This window comes from Capricornis sumatraensis, chromosome 4 (assembly GCF_032405125.1).
Source record: "Capricornis sumatraensis isolate serow.1 chromosome 4, serow.2, whole genome shotgun sequence".
NCBI classification, from domain to species: Eukaryota; Metazoa; Chordata; class Mammalia; order Artiodactyla; family Bovidae; genus Capricornis; species Capricornis sumatraensis.
The window spans coordinates 53,758,467-53,779,028 of NC_091072.1; the positions used below are offsets into that span (position 1 = coordinate 53,758,467).

General features: G+C 36.7%; 1 protein-coding gene across 2 annotated transcripts in view; it reads left to right on the forward strand.

Annotated features, from left to right (window-relative positions):
* Positions 1-20,562, forward strand: part of SYT1 (synaptotagmin 1) — a 228,333-nt gene that overhangs the window by 39,665 nt on the left and 168,106 nt on the right. For both annotated transcript variants that reach the window (XM_068970881.1, XM_068970882.1), the window contains exon 2: positions 17,930-18,114. In XM_068970881.1, coding sequence (XP_068826982.1) covers positions 17,930-18,114 — 185 coding nt within the window. The remainder of the gene's footprint in view (positions 1-17,929; positions 18,115-20,562) is intronic.

Sequence of the window (20,562 nt, forward strand, 5' to 3'; positions counted from 1 at the left end):
TGTGTATGTATGTGACTGAATCACTTTGCTGTACAGCAGGAATTAGCAACATTGCTAACCAACTACAGTTCAAGATTTTTTTTTTTAATATGCAGGGTTCTCAAACAGGAATTAATATACTTTAAGACCACATGCTTAAAACCCAGTGAGACAGTATAAGTGATGTCCAGGCATCATTGCTTGACAGCCTTCGTTGCCTCTAAGATTTCATGATCTGTATCAGATCTACTGTTTTTAAAATTTTCAGTCTATGTCGATACGTAAAGCTAAGAGATTTCTACTTCTCTGACCCCAATATGTTCAATCTCCTCTGTTACATTCTGTTTATTTTTGTTCATTCTCCCTTCATGGAAAACAGAAAACAGGTCCTTAATTCCCTCATAAGTCCCACTGACTAAGATTTAAATGTCTTCTTTATTTGATGCTGGGTTAACTCCAAATTATCTATATTCCTTCCAACTTGTAGCAATTACATTGGGCCAATTTTATTTTCCTTTAATTTTTAAGAGGCAAAGAGAACCAGATCTTTAGAGGGAGCACAGCAGGTTTCATATAGTTTTATTACTTGGGTCTAATCATTGTAAACATGTTACCAAGAAATACTTTCTGAATGAAAAGTATTACATTTTTTGAACAAAATTTGATACATATTTCTTTTCATATAAAATGGGAAAGAGAATTAGCATTTACTAAACTTCCTCTGTGTGCCAAGTGTCAGATGGTGGTATCTCACGGAATTTTCTCGATTTTTACTGTGGTGTTATTAGTCCCACTTCTCACATAGAGAAATATGAGGCTCAAAGAAGAAAAAGACTAACAGTGCTTAAAACACAGTATCCTCTGACTCTAAACCTCAACTACCTTTTAGTATACCATTATGAGTTGAAGTAATATATAGCATCATAATTGATATTCCATGATTTTACTGTTTCAGTTATTACATTTCACATTTATTAAAATTCACACAAAAACATTTGTCTTAATGAAAAATCAAATTATATTGACATGTAAGCAGCCAAAATAACTGCTCTATGAAGAAAATTAATCCAAATCTATTTGCATCTAGAAAGGTAAAACTCTTGGGCGTTGCTTTAGAACAGCAATCAAATACTCAATCATTATGTTTCAGCCATTTCAGAAACTTATTTTCCATTATTGTATATTAATTGTGATTCTGATTAGTTGTGTTAAGAAGACTTTTTCTCCTTATGCTTTGCATTTTTTCCAAGAAACCTATTTTGTTTTATACCATAGTTGGACTTTTGCCTAGAGAACCTCAAAATGAACACCATCTCATCTTTCTGAAGGAAAACACTTCCATCTGACGCCAGCCTCATGGCTCTTCCCTAATATTTTCTCAGCCGTAGGTGTTAACATCTGCTGTTGTAAAATCTTTGGTTTTGGTTGGGGTAGACTGGGGTGAGGATCAGAGCCAAGATCACTTTTTACATTAAACATTATGTAATCATGCCACATGTCCAATTACAAAGATGACTGAAACTTTACAAAACATTCTACTTCTTTAAGCTCATCTTAATCATTTTCACATTTGTATTTTTGCAATTTACCTAAGATTCTCACCCAAACAACCCTTAAGTAAAGCAACTGACACCCTTCTCACAATTTAGGAGCCAGGAGGTGAAAATGCTTTTGATGCCTCCTTTGCACTGTTGAAGCCAAGATGGCTCTTCAGCTCTTCTCCTAGAAATGCATGCAACTCAGACCACTTACAAGCTCCCCACCTTCCCCACATTTCACTATTTAGATGGCTGCTCAGAGACAATCAGAAAAAGTGCCAAAGAACATACCACCCCAAAATAGCTTCCCCAAACTCTGTACTGTATTCTTCCCTCTCTTGACTCCTCCACATTATCCTGTATGCACAAGAGGAGGTAGCGAGAATGGAAAAAAAGAAAACCAAGGCACAAGGCAGCATCACGTGCTTCAAGAAGGACCAAGGGTGACGTTAGGATCCCTGGGTTCAAAGCTGGGGCTGACCCAAGTTATCATACACATGGTCACTTACTGCCCCTTGTCCAATGTCCATAAAATGCATTCCTGGTTTTGTTCTAGTTGTCTCAACGCATGACAGAACTTCTAAGACCAATGATTAAAGAAATGACTTAGTGCAATCAATTGCCACTTTTAAGTCAGTGAGCTATCCTTCTGAGATTAGCGGGATGCTTGTTCAGTAGGGGATAGCACTCTCTATTCTCTTTTTTCCCCCCTCAAGATACTTCTTCTGATGATCTGTTTTGTGTTCAGTGCTATATTTTCTTCCTTTCTGTCCATCAATATTTAATTTAAACATCTTTTTCAGAGATAGTAGTTTGACCTTTAGTCAAAAAGATTTACCCACATCAGTTCACAGCTTTCTCCAATTTTTATAATTTCATTTGAAATTAAGATGAACTTCAAATATAAAATTTATATTGCTTGAAAGGCATTTGCCTCAATATGTTAAGCAATGGATCTACTATCCTTTTCCAAAGAATCATAAAAGTCTAGTAAGATGATAATTCTATTTCTTCCAGGCAGTATCTGGACTTAGTGACCCTCCAAGGGTACATGTTAATATTGCAATATTTGCACCGCATCTAGGATCCTGACTTTGACGGTTACACATAAGCAAAACACTGTGGGGGCTGGGGAACACAGCCATCCATTCCCTTAAGTTCCATAGCTTTCAATCTTTAAAGAAAATCCTCTATCTGTTTCACTATTTTACTAAATCATAATGTCAGCTAATTTTCAATTCTAGTCAAAGTCATCAAAAGAAAACTATAGGCTCCTAACTTTATTTTCTTGAAAATAATGAGCAAAACCAGAAGAAAATAAAGGTTTTCTATAAATGAATATGACATTAGAATGATTTAAATAATAAAGGACCAAAAATTATGATCCTAAGTAGGTTTAAATCCTAACATTGTTGATTGATTTGAAATAAGAATTATCAACTGGATTAGTACAAACAGCTCAATGTTCAAAAGACTGAGCTTGAGACTGGGTCATGGTTTTTTTCCCAAAATCTTAGGACAGTCATATTATTTGGGGTACTTCAGATTTACCATCTACGAATGAGGATAATATTGCCTAAATGAAATAATAAACCCAAATGTTTTATAAATTATTCAGTGGAAACAAATGGTGTAAGATCAAAGTTTGTTCTTGATAGAAATTGATCATTATAATTTAAATGTGTATGTAAATAATTACTGAACATAATGCTGAATTCAAGATAGCTTTTCAATCACTTACAATACTTGGCTAATTTTTAAGGAGAAAGAAAACAGCATTCAAGAGCAAGTTGTTATTAATGCACAAGCACTATAGAATGGGGAGTGAGTTCAAGCAAAATCTACCATTCTGCCAGTAGAAAGAGTAAAAAATTCTTCCACTGATTTCTTTACTGCTGTATTAAAACATTTATCTCACGAAGCGTTGGCCGGATTGACAAATTATTGAAAATGCAAAGTAGTACATGTTTATTTCCATTAATACAAATTTAATATTATCCTAACGCTGCTTGCAATATTTGAATAGCATAACCATTTGTTGGCCACTGCAATTCTGAGGGACTATTATTTATTCTCCCCCAGAGTATGATTTATGCATTCTATTATTTACCCACGAATAGCTTGATCACTACCAAAATGCTTTGCCTTTCAGTTTTTTGACAGCAATCTTGATTTTAGAATGTTACCCTGACATTCTAATACAGTGTTAAGGCAGAAAACATTGAGTATACTGGGATTGTATAATGCATACAAAATTACTTGGTTTTCATCTTTTATCTAACCTAAATGTTAGAACTTGTTTTCTCAGCCAAGTTTTAAGCATTTAAGTTGTGAAATTTAATAGGAATTGCTGGCAAATAATACTAACTGACATTTTAAACTTTCTTTCATATCATTTACCATTCTAAGTACTCTGCATGTCATAAATGTACATATCACAAATCAGAGTTTATATACTTATTTCCTTGCTTCACCCAGCTTCCTTGTTACAGATAGAGAAACTGAAATTCAGGAAGTCTAAATAACTTGATGAAATTGATTTGGTAATTTAAATGGCATGATCTTTGTTATATCTGATATTGCCCAGTTATTATAATTATTATCAGTATCTTCTGACACATGATTTTCATTGATTTGGTATAAACAATTAAAAATTATTTCAGTTGAAAGAAGCCAGACAGTAACATATAAATATGTTCACAAAACTAAACTCTTCTTAGCAGTTTAGTGAATATTTGCTCATTTTTATATAGAATGCCAGAATATATAAGAGCATGGAAATTAAACCCCAATGACTTAAGTATTATCCCACTCTAAAAGAAATCACATTACAGAAACCATAGTCCAAATCCTCAGTGTTCTGATCTATAAAATGGAGCTCTGCTTACAGTGTCTACTTTAGCTACTCTACAATTCGGCTTTTAGGGTCAAATCAGTTGAGGTAATGTGAAAGTGTCACAAAATGCAAGAACTTTATAAATGAGAGGTTGAATGAGGAGATACTGCAGAGACTGGATATAAGAAAAGGAAAACCACATCCGCATCACTAGTACAATTTTAAGAGAAACTTTGAAGGGGATATACAACATAAAAATTATTTAGAAAAAATAATTGACAGGAAAAAATGAGCCAGTTTGCTGCTTTTTCCATAGTCAGCCTAGAATAAAATAATAAAGGATGCTTGCACAGATTTTCTAAATAATCTAGAAAAGCTGATATGTCTTTGAAGTCTTAACAGGATTTAATCTGTAATCTTTTTAAAATTGTGCATTTTACACATATATATGGAATTTAGAAAGATGGTAACAATAACCCTGTATGCAAGACAGCAAAAGAGACAGAGATGTATAGAACAGTCTTTTGGACTCTGTGGGAGAGGGCGAGGGTGGGATGATTTGGGAGAATGGCATTGAAACATGTATATTATCATATGTAACACGAATCACCAGTCCAGGTTCGATGCATGATACAGGGTGCTCGGGGCTGGTGCACTGGGATGACCCAGAGGGATGGGATAAGGAGGGAGGTGGGAGGGGGTTCAGGATGGGAAACACATGTACACCCGCGGCAGATTCATGTCAATATATGGCAAAAACCACCACAATATTATAAAGTAAAAAAATAATAATAATAAATAAAGAAAACTGAATAAATAAATAAAGAGTGCGTTTTAGTTTCAACAAGGTGTCCCAGGAGCCAGGCCCTCACTATGTGTAAAAAGTATTTGAAAAAGGTTGTCTCCGCCTTTGATTATACTTTCATTTATTCAGTAAGCATTTCTTAAGACTTACCATGTACTCAACCTAACTGATACTTCATAGAAGGCAAAGGAAAGGAAGATAATAGTATCCCTCTTCATATGGCATCTTCATGTTGAAGAGACAAATAACAAAGATACTAGAAACCACGGCTCAAGATGTGATAATGCAAGTCAGAAGGCATAAATGAATGTGGATGAAAGACAATGTGAACACCCCTGCATGGTGTTACTCAGGTGGTGGGCGTTTGGAGGAAGTCTAATGGTCGTCATTCAGAGGAAGAAACGACTGAGTTTAACTGAGTTTAATGAGGAGCATAAAGGGAATTCTGCATTCTTAGTGGAGATTTGTCAGGAACTACAAAAACCAAGATCTGTGCAGGACTTTGAGGTCACATGCTCACTGTTGCAGTGCTTAAAAGCATGAGCTCTGCACAGAAGAAAAATCATAATTAAAAGGAAAAAAAAACAAATATGTAAAAAGTCACCGTATACACGACTGACCAGCATAGGGAAACCCTGTCAAAAGCCAGAAAGAGGAGATCAAGGATCACGGGAGCTGTAAGCTGAAAATGGAAGTTCACATCCAAGAACCAAGAAACAAAAAGATAATGCTACAAATTGAGAATTGGACAGATAAAACTGCCATGGGGAGAAATAGATTGAGACAAACAGAGAAAACAACAGTTGGAGAGGAAAATTAATAAGTGTGGTCTGCAGCAGCAGCCATCCGTTGGATCATCAAGGAAAAAATGTCCTGTGGAGAGCTAGACAAGCAAGCGGCTTTCTTTTCACTGTTGTCTACCTGTCACTTTGTATAGTAATGAAATTAATGAACCTGACTCTCCTTTCATGACTGGAAAGACTCGAAAGTCCTGCCCTTCTTCGCTCATGCATGGCAACCACACGGTTCTCCTGTCAGTACAATCAAATCTCTCCAAGTTACAGAGAATTCTAAAAATGCAATGTTCGCTCCTAGAATACTAAACAGGAAGTATGGGGGAGGAGGGGATCCTTCCAAAAAGCAGATAATAAAGGCAACTGTCCTTTTTGTTTGTTTCTTCTGTTGTAAAAGAGCATAGGGAAGCAGGGAACATATCTGCCCATATTTTATCATAATTGTATTTCATCCTAATAATATTAAATTGCTGAGTAAAGAAACAAATAGACTCTCAACTATTGAATTATCCCAAAGTTAACAACAGGTGCCATATTCAATTCTTGGAATAGTCTTTTTTCTTGGCCATCTTTGCCAAAGACAGAAAACAGATTAAAGACATGGTTGACCTAATTCAAAGCATCAAAATAAAATCAAATACTAACTGGACTGAAATCCAAGAGATGCTTATTTTGAAGCCTTTATGTACGAAGGTCAAGAAAAAAGTTAGCTTCTACTAGGGGAAGAACAATCTGAGACATAATTCTTTATTAGTTTTGAACTTAGAAATCAAAACTCAAGAAAAATATGCTGCAAGTGTTACAAGATAAATGGATTTCCCTTTAACCAGGAAATTGTGTTGTCCACAGCATGATTGAAAAATGTTACGAACTTCCAAGGGCTTCAGCACTGATTAGCCCATGAATTGCTTTCACATCTGCCAACTTACCTGGCAACCCTCCATGTTTACCAATACACTTCTCCCTGGAGCCAGCAGACAGCAAGCTCCTGAGCTGACTCTGGAGCCTTATCTAAATCCCCTGAAAGTTGTGCAGGGGGCTTATCTCTGCCTAAAGACCCAACATCATTTTCCATGTCAAATTTCAGACAGTCCAATATCAGGAAGATATGGATGACTTGGCCTTATCATTGATAGCTGACAATTATTGCAGACATTTTATAAAGTTAGTTATTTGATTAATATCTGCGCAGACAAAATGGCCTTGAGTCAACTAACTTTTGGTAATGACCGAGCCTTGCTAAAGCAAGAATATCCATGACCTTAATCAGTTGTCAGCAGGGACTGAATTTGTTCAGTAGCACAGTGCATTTTAAATCAACGAATAGAGATTCTGGTAAAAAAAAAAAAAAAATCATCCATGTGTAGGTTGTGATTTCCTGTCTATCAAAGCAATGTATTTTACTGAAGTCTTATTTTGTGTTAAGTTTTTTAGCATATATGAACAAAGAAACTGATTTCCTATTTTATTAAGTTTTAAAGTTTTTAAAAGCAATTTTAAGCTAGTGCTCATTAGACAAGTTGAATAAGATTGCTGTGACCATATAAAATTAGAATCTAACAAAAGGCACCATTTAATTTGGTATTTAACATGCTGATGTTGTTCACAATTGCTTCACTTCTATTAATCAAATCTGCCCAACTGGACTGTAAGTTGATTAAGTAAATTATTTCAAACTTCTTCACTGTTCCTCCAATGGGTTGAGAATTACTGCATTGAATAGACATCAAGTGGATGAATGAATGATTGAATGAGCCTCTCTTTGACGTTATTTTTTACACAATACATCCCCCTCAAAAAGTCACCATTAGTTGGCTCCTGGCTTCCCTGGTGGCTCAGATGGTAAAGAATCCACCTGCAAAGTGGGAGACCTAGGTTCGATCCCTGGGTTGGAAAGATCCCCCTAAGGAGGACATGGCAACCCACTCCAGTATTCTTGCCTGGAGAGTCCCCATGGACAGAGGAGCCTAGCAGGTTACAGTCCACGAGGTCACAAAGAGTCGGTCTCAACTGAGAGACTAATCACAGCACAGCTGACTCCAGTCGGTGACTTGGATCGTTTTTACCGCATATTTATACAGACACATTTCCCAGTTTGCTCTTGTCAGGGCTTCATACTGAAAAGCTAAACAGAACTATGTTAGAGGAAATGTGAAATGTGTTCTAGCACAGGCAATTCTGAAGGTTATTTGTGTTTACTTCAAGGAAATGTCTTTCCATTTACTATGATTTTTAAAAATCTAAACATAGATTTACGTCTGTGTCTTTGTGAAAGTTTTGTTTACCAAGATAGTCACTGGGTAATAAGTTTGATTAAAAGGAGTCTAAGACTCAAAGGAAAGGAAGAAGAAAAGAACAAAGAGAAGGAGGGAGACAGATAGGAAGGTAGGGAGTCAGGAGGCAGAGAGGGAAGGAAAAAACTGGAATTCCCCAAATGCTGTTTTCACTGTGTGACATTCACCGTGTAACTCACCTCCCTGATGAAGCCGTCCTTGAACTCTAGGACTTTCATCTTACCCTTCTCTAACCTGCCACCTACAGAGCCCATCTCATGCAGTGAGTTCCTGTATTTAACTCGGTATTGCCTCCTGTCTCGTATAGTTCTTTCCTGGGAGCTAGTTTTCATAAGCTCCTGGAGAAAGGGGCCCATATTCTCTGTGTTTTGTTTCCCCCACCACTTCCAGCATTTATAAGCACACAGCAGGTTGCCAAGAAGAAATAACTGAAATGTTGTGCTCAGTCGTGTCCAACACTTTGTGACCCCATGGACTGTAGCCCACCAGGCTCCTCTGTGCATGGGATTTCCCAGCCAAGACTACTGAAACAGGTTGCCATTCCCTTAGCCCACATCTACGTTGGTCAGTCAATTCAGTCGCTCAGTCATGTCTGACTCTTTGTGACCCCATGGACTGCAGCACGCCAGGCTTCCCTGTCCATCACCAACTCCCAGAGCTTACTTAAAATCATGTCCGTCAAGTCGGTGATGCCATCCAACCATCTCATCCTCTGTTGTCCCCTTCTCTTCCTGCCTTCAATCTTTCCCAGCATCAGGGTCTTTTCCAATGAATCAGTTCTTTGCAACAGGTGGCCAAAGTATTGTATGCATACATTGGTAAGCAGATGGTAGGCATATATTGATATGCAGATTTTGTAGGCAGATAAGTAGGCATACGTTGGTAGGCAGTATGCCTACATTGGTAGGAAGATTTTTTTTTTACCACTAGCACCAGAAATAAAAGGTTAAATGACCAAATAAAGAATATATTCTCCCTAACTCACTAATCTTGAGTTTTATTCTGATGCTCTAGAAAAGGAGTTTTTAATTCAGAGTCCCGTGGTCTTGCTGATCTAGAGAACTGTGATTTCCACAAGGGAACCACACTCTCCCAATTGTGTGGAAATTTTAAAACATACATATACATACTTTCCCATCAAGAATTCAAAGCTTCAGTCATATTCTAAAAGGAGAATACAACTCAAAGGGGGCTTACAACCACCATTCTAAAGAGTGAAGAAAAATAAGCTTAATACCTAGAAGCCAAAGATGGATGATCTTTGAAGCCATTTCAGGCTATAATGAGAAATTCTTCATTCTGATCTTTGAGTGGTGGGTTTAATCTTAAGTCATATTCTGAATCACTTCATACACTATTTCAAATTTTGCATTTAATATTCTGTCTCCAGAGGTGGTTAATGAGTATATTAATTCACATATTTTCAGAACTTTTTGCCATTTGCATTTTTTAATTTAGGAAAATCTTTGAAATGCAAGGCTTCTTTTTTTTGCCAAGTTTTGAAAAATTATCCTTTTATGTTTTTAATAATTACTGATAGTCTAAAAGCAAAGCTTGAAAAATATAGGTTATTTTTCTTGCTGACTAGGAGCAGAGTTATTATTTTTCTATGATATTCTGCATCTTACATCAATATATTATGATATAGAAAGATGGCTTGTATGGGATAAACCTAGAAGTTGGCAAATTCTTCAATAAATGTAAGAATTAAGTTTTATATAAATGATTCATAAAATGAATTACACAGACCTTAGGGCAGTGGGGAGGCACTCATATAACAAATAGAGATATATGAAAGGTAAAAATTTCTGAAGAATATTGCTGAATTTTTACAGTGGCCATAGCAATGATATCACCTATGTATCCTGAGGCTCTTGGCTCAAATACCAAGGACTGATGTAAATGTATAAGCTTACATTTCTCAGAGAGGAAAATATTGTCCATCTTGTAAAAGAGATAAGTATTTAAGGTTGTTTCTTAATATGATGAATGGAAATGGAATGGAGAGAAAATGCAGAGCAGCCCTAGAAAGTGAAATCAAGGCAGAAAGACAAAACCAGTTAAGTTTTGCCCTGGATTAAAACTTGAAACCAATGAGCCAATCCACCAAAAGTTTGCCAGCCTAGGCGATAGCAGTAGCTAACTATAAATAAAGGAGAGAATCAGAGCCAAGGGCATGGAATTGAGTAGCTGACTTATAGAAAAAAATGTGGGAGTATGGGGGACCTCAGGAACTGTCCAGTTCTCTCCTGCTTGAGCTCAAGAATATAGAGTGTAGTGACCATTTTTTCTAGTTCAAAGTGGGGGAAATAATGTATGTAAATATTTTCATACTGTAGAGGACTTGTTTCTTGTTGTTGGTTTTTTTTTTTTTTTTTGCTTTTGCTTTTGTTTGTTTTTATAACAGACAGAACAAAAGGAAATAAAATTTGAGATTAAAACCTTGGTCTTACATGGAATTATATTCAATATCATGTAATAACCTGTAATGAAAAATAATTGAAAAAAGATATATATATATATATATATACGTATACACATACACACATATATATATATATCTGAATCACTTTGCTGTACACCTGAAACTGACATGATATTGTAAACCAATTATACTTCAATACAGAAAAAATCCTAAGAAAAAGAAGGAGCATAGGGATGTGGGTTTCATTTACTGAGCACCCTTAAGCATATAGTACTGAGCACCATTAAGTAGAAAGTACTGAGTCAGGTATTTTAGAGAAGGCAAAAAAAAAATCTCTTTGGCGGTGAGAGCTCAGAATTTAGGAGAGCTTAAGCAGGCCACCTCTCAGCCATAAGGGCCTTCCATGTAAATTAGAAAAACCCCTTTTCACCAACTGCTCATACCATAAGTCTGAGGCATGATGCACGTCTGATGCACGTCTGATGATCTGGGGGCATGAAGTTGACACACACGGTTGCTATCAGTAATGCTAAAATGTTCTCTTTTATAAATGTATTCTGTGCAATACCCTTTTTCATCTTTGATTTTACCATGTATTAAGGAAAAGAGTATTTCTTGTTCTATTGAAGAAAAGGATATTTGGAGTGTCTACTTTTTTAAAGTATATGTCAGGTTCCCTTAAGTAATAATTTAAGAAATTTATTTAGGGCCAAAACTCTGGGGTGGGGGGAATGAGACTTTTCAATTTGAGTGTTACATTTTTGTTATAGAAAGAATATTTACTAGTTGAGTTCATCCATGAATGTACCCCTGGAGTTCTAAATTTGTCCACAGGAGTGCATTAAGCCATGCAGTTTCCATCTGAAAATGTACTATATTATGTTCTGAAGACTGAACTTAGCAACTTTTAACAACTGGGAAGCCAAAAGTAAGCTTCATGATTACAGAAACCATGTTTACCACTGTATCCCAGACCTGAGAAAAAAGTCTGACACACAGTAGATCCTCAGTAAGTAATTGTTTGATTAAATAATTACTTTTTTAAACTGCCAACTTCTCATAAAATAACAGCCTGTCTTGATAAGGGAAAAAAGTTTGGGTTTTTTTTCTCTACCAGAAGACTTGCTAATGAAAATTTATTTCTAATGGGTTCCAAATTATTTTTATTATGTTTGAATTAAATATTTGTGTCATGAATAATCTACAAAGAGCTAAGCTTTAAGTCAGCAAGAAGTTAATTTCATGTATAGGAAGGGGTTTTTAAAATATCTTTTACACATTTTTACAGGTTTGTCTTTTTATCTTTGCATCATTCATCTTTTTTCTGCCAGTCTAATAAACCACCCAGTGTATACCACAGAGTTCCTATTCCCAACTAGGTGAGAGAGGGGAATTTTAGCAAATATATGCAATATTTGTATTTTAAAATCTGTCAACATTCAGTGAGGCTTGTATTGAGCCTTGGGGAAAAAAAACTATTATTTAAATGACTAAAGAGGGAAAGAACAGCCATTTTGAAAAAGAATGAATCTGCTTTAGAAAAACATGGGGGTAAAATTGAGCAAAGCCCATTAAGTTGTCCAGTCTGATGAGCCTACAGGTGGGTATAGAAGAGCAGAGAGAAAGCAAGGTGTACAGATGGACTGGGCCAAATCACAGAGGACTATAAAAGCTATGCACAAAATAATTGAAAATTATGTATTAGAAAATTTTGTTCACAAACAAGGTCCTACTGTATAGCACAGGGAATTATATTCAACAGCCTTTAAGAAACCATAATGAAACAGAATATGAAGAATATATATTACATATATGTACAACTGAGTCACTGCTGTACAGCAGAAACTAATACAACATTGTAAATCAACTACACTTCAATAAAAAATTTAAAAAGAAAGCTTTGTTTGATAACAACGAACAGATAAAATGGAGAGAAGCAATAACTGAAGGGAAGGGAGATCAGATAGGAGGTAACATCAGGCCTTCCAAGTCTAAATATATGTAAAAAAATAGAATAAAATGCATCAAAATAGAAATGACAAGACTCTCCAATCAGTTGCATACGGAAGTTAGAATTTCCACATGGTTCCATATTCAAGAGGCAGGAAATTATAGAAGCACTGACAAAAGCCACACAGTCTGAGAACTGGTTTGAGAAGATAATGAAAGATTCATCAGGAACGTTTCCTAGGCAGTTGGGAGCACAGCTCTGGAATACAGAAGCAAGCGTGGTAACCAACCGAAAGCTCAAGGCATGGGAAAGGATGCATCGACAATGGTTGGTGCTCTAGGACAGAATCCATTTTGTTGCTTTTCCAGCTTCTAGAGAAGCTACCTTCCTTGGCTTGTGGTCCTTTCCTCCATCTTCAAAATCAACAGCACAGAACCCTCACATCTCTCTGATTCTGAAACTCTTGCCTCCCTTTCCCACTTAGAAGGAGTATAAGTCCATCCAGATAACCCAAGATAGTCTCACCATCTCAAGATCACATTTGAAAAGTCTTTTTTTTTTTTGGTTGAGTAACACATTCAGAGGTTCCAGGGAACAGAATGTGGGCATTGTTGAAGAGTCATTATTCTGGGTACCACAAAGTCTAACCATCAGAAACAGAATTGACTTTGACTAAATTCTTGCACATCAGTTTACCTTCAGGTTAAATGATATGTGAGATTAATTCATTAACTAGAAGATGAAAATAACATTTTTAATGGGACGTTTTTCCATTAGTCTATTCTATTCTGCTGAAAGGTCCTTAAGTTAAATGTTAAAATTCATGTTGTAAAATTCCATATAAAGATCCTTAGGTAGCAATAAAAACAAATTGATAGCTTTCTGCCAGTAGCAATATTTTGATGAGCCTATTTTTGATTGAAACTAGATTTATATTAAAGAAATCACTCTTGGCAGCATCTTATGCTGTTATTTATTTTGTCCATTTTTTCAAAAGTAAAATGTCCTATGAAATAGGCTTCACAGCCAGACAAGCATTTTTCCTTTGTACACATTTATAATATGTGCATTTTAAATAATAATGATATAAAACATATTTCAATTTCTCCCACTACTACTTTGCTTAATAATGAACAAAATTTCTGTGACGATTATATATGTAAAGCTGTAGCACAGTTGCTGGCCCGTAAGTAGATCTTCAATAAATTTTTGGTGTAATCCAAAATATATTTCAGGAGATTTGGTCACTAATATTGAAACTTATTTTCATAAATACTACAAAGCAATAATACTGTGGACAGTATTTCTGACTAAACTTACCAAATTCTCAAGATTTAGTTCCTCTACAAAACAGAAAAATATTAACATAAAAATTCAATTCCAATAACTTCTTTTAATTTAAAATGGTGTTTTATAATTAACTATTCAGTCCAGTTTTCACACGGGTACACAAAATTATAGCATTAAGGCTTTCTCTTTAATTCTATCTAAAGGTGCCAATATAGTGTGAGGAAATTTTTGCTGATTTCATATGTTTAATATAGCATATTCAAAGGTAAAGTTAAGCTATTCAGAAGATCAGCTGAAAGCAAATCTAGAAGACGGCAGCGCTATAAAAACCAGAGGTCAAAACCAAAAGGTTTTCAACGGTTATGATTCACCTTCAAGTTACTATATATCAAACTTCTTCCTGTAATCCTGTTCCTCTCTAACTCTTATAAATAATGTTCTGGGCTTTCACAGGCTGTTTTCTTTTTGTGAGGCTGTCAAATGATCTCTTTCTTGCCTTGGGTAATTTAAGAGAGTTTTATGTAGCTCTCTGAGAGACTCTCACACAAGTCCGACTAAGAGGATAATTTACGAGGTTCAAAATGAAGGGTCATTATTAACACTGTCTTGCCTGTAATGAATTCATAGGCTGTCTCATTCATGCATGGCAAGGTTTTAACTAGATCAAAAGACTTAAAGGCTTTTAAACGAAGTACTGTGAATGATATCATTGGTTACAGAAGCTTGTTTTATGTTTTTTAAAAAATACGATTGCTTAGAGAACTCTAAGAAAATATGTCTTACAACAAACTGTGGAAAATTCTTAGAGAGATACGAATACCAGACCACCTGACCTGCCTCTTGAGAAACCTATATGCAGGTCAGGAAGCAACAGTTAGAACTGGACATGGAACAACAGACTGGTTCCAAATAGGAAAAAAGAGTACATCAAGGCTGTATATTGTCACCCTGCTTATTTAACTTACATGCAGCGTTTCATGAGAAATGCTGGGCTGGATGAAGCACAAGCTGGAATCAAGATTGCCGGGAAAAATATCAATAACCTCAGATATGCAGATGACACCACCCTTATGGCAGAAAGTGAAGAACTAAAGAGCCTCTTGATGAAAGCAAAAGAGGAGAGTGAAAAAGCTGGCTTAAAATTCAACATTCAGAAAGCTAAGATCATGGCATCCAGTCCCATCATTTCATGGCAAATAGATGGGGAAACAATGGAAACAGTGACAGACTTTATTTTGGGGGGCTCCAAAATCACTGCAGATAGTGACTGCAGCCATGAAATTAAAAGACACATGCTTCTTGGAAGAAAAGTTATGACCAACTTAGACAGCATATTAAAAGCAGACACTTCGCCAACAAAGGTCCATCTAGTCAAAGCTGTGGTTTTTCCAGTAGTCATGTACAGATGTGAGAGTTGGACTATAAACAAAGCTGAGTGCCAAAGAATTGGTGCTTTTGAATTGTGGTGTTGGAGAAGATTCTTGAGGGTTCCTTGGACTGCAAGGAGATCCAACCAGTCCATTCTAAAGGAAATGCTGCTGCTGCTAAGTCACTTTAGTCGTGTCCGACTCTGTGCGACCCCATGGACGGCAGCCCACCAAGCTCCCCCGTCCCTGGGATTCTCCAGGCAAGAACACTGGAGTGGGCTGCCATTTCCTTCTCCAATGTATGAAAGTGAGAAGTGAAAGTGGAGTCGCTCAGTCTTGTCCGACTCTTAGCGACCCCATGGACTGCTGCCTACCAGGCTCCTCCGTCCATGGGATTTTCCAGGCAAGAGTACTGGAGTGGGGTGTCTAAAGGAAATGAGTTCTGAATATTCATTGGAAAGACTGATGCTGAAGCTGAAACTCAATAGTTTCAAACTCAATAGTTTGGCCGCCTGATGCGAAAAGACCCTGATGCTGGGAAAGATTGAAAGCGGGAGGAAAAGGGGACGACTGAGGATGAGATGGCTGGATGGCATCACTGACTCAATGAACATGAGTTTGAATAAATTTGGGGAGTTGGTGATGGACAGGGAAGCCTGGCACGCTGCAGTCCATGGGGTCACAAAGAGTTGGACACGACTGAGCGACTGAACTGAAGGGCCCATCTGTAACTTTCACACAAATCTTTCTTTGGCTGAAAATACAGTTTCAGCAGTTATGGTTTTAGACATCCGTAGGGTATAACATCTAGTCGTCTTTCATAAGCTAGAATAATATGCAGAGTAAGTCTTTTCCACTATGAAGCTAAGTGTGAAAGGAGCCAAGTGAGTGAATTTTGTCGATTTGAAGAAAAGGTAATTTTTAAGTGTTTTTACATTACCGAAGTACTCCTGACTTGTGTTCAACAATCATTAATACTAATGATGTTTATGTAACTAGAAGAAAATAGCACTTTTCCTTACCATTTCAGTACCCAATGTCTTTTTTTTTAATTACAACAGACAAATCTAATTACTACTTCTTCTGATTAATCTCAATGGATAAATAATTACTTTCTAGGCAAACTGAAATCCTCCATGTTTCCATGAGAACTGATTTTTTTATAAGTACATATGTAGGGGATAACAAATGAGAAAATAGAGCTATTTTTAGTAGTTGGGCAACTTGTGATAGAAAAAAAAGTTTGCATATCTTTATTTGTATATGCTTTATTAAATAGATCCTGTAAATCCGGTCTATGCTTTTATATCTAAAAAAATCTCTCTTCCTTCTCCCATTTTCTTACCTAAATCCTGTCAGTTGTTTACCCCCTTTTTCATATGTGCATGTTTTATGTCCCCACATGTATTCTGAGCTCTGTCACCTATAATACTTAACCTCATGCCTTGAATTTTTTTAAAAAATAGCTACTATTCATTGAATTTTTGCTATGTGCTGGATGCCATTCTCAGACTATGTCTATTAACTCAGCCTTGAAAGGAGATGGAATGGGAACCGTTATTATCTTCGCGTTATGGAGAGGCAAACAGAAACCCATACTAGTTAAACAGTCTGGCCAGTCACACAGCCTGTAAGCAGCCAAGCCTGAATCTAAGCCTGGCTTTATAAGCACTGCCCTGCTTCCAGGGACCCTGTATGGGTAACTCTCCCCGTGATCTACTTTCTGACCACCAAGTCCTTCTTCCTAACCTTCGCTACTGTTAGGATTTTACATTTGCTTTCCTGGGTTTTTTTTTTTTTATTATTACTACTAATGTCTACATCTTCCACTGTGCCCAGAACATGTTACTAGAACCTGTAGTGTTTAATAGGTAAGTAACAGCAGCAGCTAATATGTATTAAGTTTTTGCCATGTGCCAAGCACTACATCTTATTTTAATCTTCAGAAAGACTATCAGTTGTCTGTTTCATACATGACACCAATCATATATACAAGTCTATCCCAGTCTTCCAGTTCCTCCCACCTCTCCCCTTTCCCCCATTTGTCCTCTACATCTGTTCCTCTATTTCTGCTTTCCAAAAAAGATCATTTATACCATTTTCTAGATTCCACATATTTGCATTAATATCGAACATTTGCTTTTCTCTTTTACTTCACTCTGTATGACACTCTCTAGCTCCATCCACATCTCTACAAATGACCCAGTTTAATTCCTTTTTACGGTTGAGTAATATTCCATCGTATATATGTACCAGATCTTAGAGATGAAGACACTGAGACAGAGAGAGGTTAGGAACTTGCCCAAGGTCACACAAGTAGTAAGTAGGGGAGCCAGGGTTTAAATTCAAAGGCCAAACTCCAGAGATATGCTCTGAAAAAATGAAGGAATGGATCCATAAAAATCTAGCCTGGAGGGGCAGGGAAAGCTGTAGCGAGGAGGTGACACCTGGCACACCTGGAAGGGTGAGAAGGGAAAGATAGAGACGCTATAGGCAGAGCAAACACAGGTACAGCAACGTGCAGCAGTGTGCCTGGAGCTCACTGAATACAAATGCGCGAGTGAGTAGCTTTCCAGCAAGTGAATTTAAAGGTCTTGCTTACGTAAATGCTTTATTACTAATAGTCTCTGCACATTTTTTTTCCTTTCAGTGCCACCATGGGCCTTAATTGCCATAGCCATAGTCGCGGTCCTGTTAGTCCTGACCTGCTGCTTTTGTATCTGTAAGAAATGCTTGTTCAAAAAGAAAAACAAGAAGAAGGGGAAGGAAAAGGGAGGGAAGAATGCCATTAACATGAAAGATGTGAAAGATCTGGGGAAGACCATGAAAGATCAGGTAACGTGTTCACTCCATATTTCTCCTTATATGATTTTATCGATGATATCGGGAGGGTGGTGGGAGGCGGGTTCAGGGTTGGGAACTCATGTACAGCTGTGGTGGATTCATGTCAAGGTATGGCAAAACCAATACAGTATTGTAAAGTTAAAAAATAAAATTTAAATTAAAGATAAAAAAATAATAAATAAAAAAATTTTAAAAAAATTTAAGAAGAGACAGTTTATTATTTCTTGCCAAGTGAAGACATAAACAATATCCAGACACTTGCCAGTGTGGTAGAAATGTTTTGCAATCCTTTCGGTCATTGCTCAACATCCAAAGGTACAATGGAAACAAGCAGTAGTTTTCCAATCTCCTAAGCATATACAGTTCCACCCTACTTGAAAGTAACTTGTTCTTCTCAGTCTATAGAATTCTCTAGGCAATAATACTAAAGTGGGTAGCCATTCCCTTCTGCAGGGGAATCTTCCTGACCCAGGGATTGAACCTCCATCTCCTGCACTGAAAGCAGATTTTTTTACCACCTGAGCCACCAGGGAAGTGGGTTCAATCCCTGGGTTAGGAAGATCCCAAACCACTCCAGTATTCTTGCCTGGGGAAATCCCATGATCAGAGGAGCCTGGTGGGCTACAGTCCATGGGGCCTCTAGAGTCAGAGATAACTTCGGAACTAAACCACCAAACCACCACCACCAGGCATATAAACTGAGAAAGGGCATCCATGACCATCAGGGCCATCTTGATAGGCCCAGCATACTGAAATGATACCTAAATATTTTTATTACATCTGTTTAACCCATTATAAGTGGGTCTAGATTTTGAGAAACAGAATAAAGAGTATCTGTTCTCTCTCTTGCGCAGGGCATCTTTTTAATATTATCACTGTTCATAATCACCATTAAATACTGAGTCTTATAGCTATTTATCACACATGATGAAAGCTACCATCCCTATGCAGTCATCCAGCTCAGTGATGAGTGCTTTAGGAACAATGAGTTATACAAGAGAAGGAAGAGAATGATGAATTGGAGCTAAAGAACAGGGTAGAATTTTAAGGCAAAACCCTTATTCTTCCACTTAAGGACAGTTAGAACCATAATGCAGGTTATAAAATCCATCTGCCTGAGTTATCTTCCCAAGGCTAACGACTGCTCCTTGACACCAGCGGTCCCCAGCCTGTCTGGCACCAGAGGACAGTTTTATGGAGGACAATTTTTCTGTGGATGGGGATGAGGGGGATGAGGAGGGTTCAGGCAGTACTGTGAGTGACCTGGAGCAGCAGATGAAGCTTTGCTCAGTAGTCACTCACCTCCTGCTCTGCAGCCTGGTCAGTGGCCCAGGGTTGGGGACCCCTGCTTCACACCATTGTCTATTTTTCCTAGACTAGATGATTTGGTTGAGAATAAAGTCTACTATTAATAGTTATAATAATTAAGTGCCCCTTCCCTTCTTTTTTGGAATCATATTCATTTTGGAATATTTCTAAAGAACACTTATTTCATATAAAAAGTAAATGTAAAGATTTTTCAAAGATAATATTTCAAGTTACCACTGCTTCTCTTCAAATAAGTCAAAATTTCTATTTATTCCCTAATAGCAACATATATACGTAGTTTTATAAATTCTCCTATAGTATTACTATTAATTATACTCTTAAATATGTGTATCCCCTTAAGAATAATTTAGTTAAGGAGGGCCTTTTTAGTACATTTTCATAGTTCTCCACACAGTCAGGACACTAATCCCTCTCCCCTGCTTGAGTTTTAAACACTTTCCTCAAAGACACAGTAATGTCTCTTGAAAACGATTTCACAAAGGCTCATTTTCAAACATTTGCTTGGTTTCAGAGCTATAGAATGAACACAATACTTGCATTCCCATTCAGAGAGCCTCATTCTGAGCTCAGTATCAAAGGTTACGTTTTTCTCAAAGTACCTAACCACAGCCAGAGGAGCCCAGGCACCAATGTTCAACCACAGATGTCTAAGAAGGATTTTCCTTTTGGGCTAATTTGTTACATAGAAACTGAAGTTTTAAATCATGTCTTGCTTATTTCATCATTTTGTGTAACCAGCAGGACTTGATAGATTTCTTTAGACAACATATTTGGGAGATGAAATGTAGTAAAAATCTTCTAGATGGACATGGATGGTCTGAATAATTTGCATGTGAATTTCATCTGTATCTATGAAACAAACTGGAAATATAATACTATCATTTTCATATCTTCAATAAAATTCAAATGTGGTTTTCATGTATGCTAGAATTAACAGTTAAAAGCACTAAATAATGTTAAATGATTACTACAGCCTTTCTTCCTAGGACAATAAATTTGTATTTTTCTTTGCGGAATTTGTTCTGTAGGATGTAAGACTGTAATTTATAGCATAGTAGCAGTGTTTATTACCCCTGTTATGACATGGATAAATGACCAAGATCTCAAAAA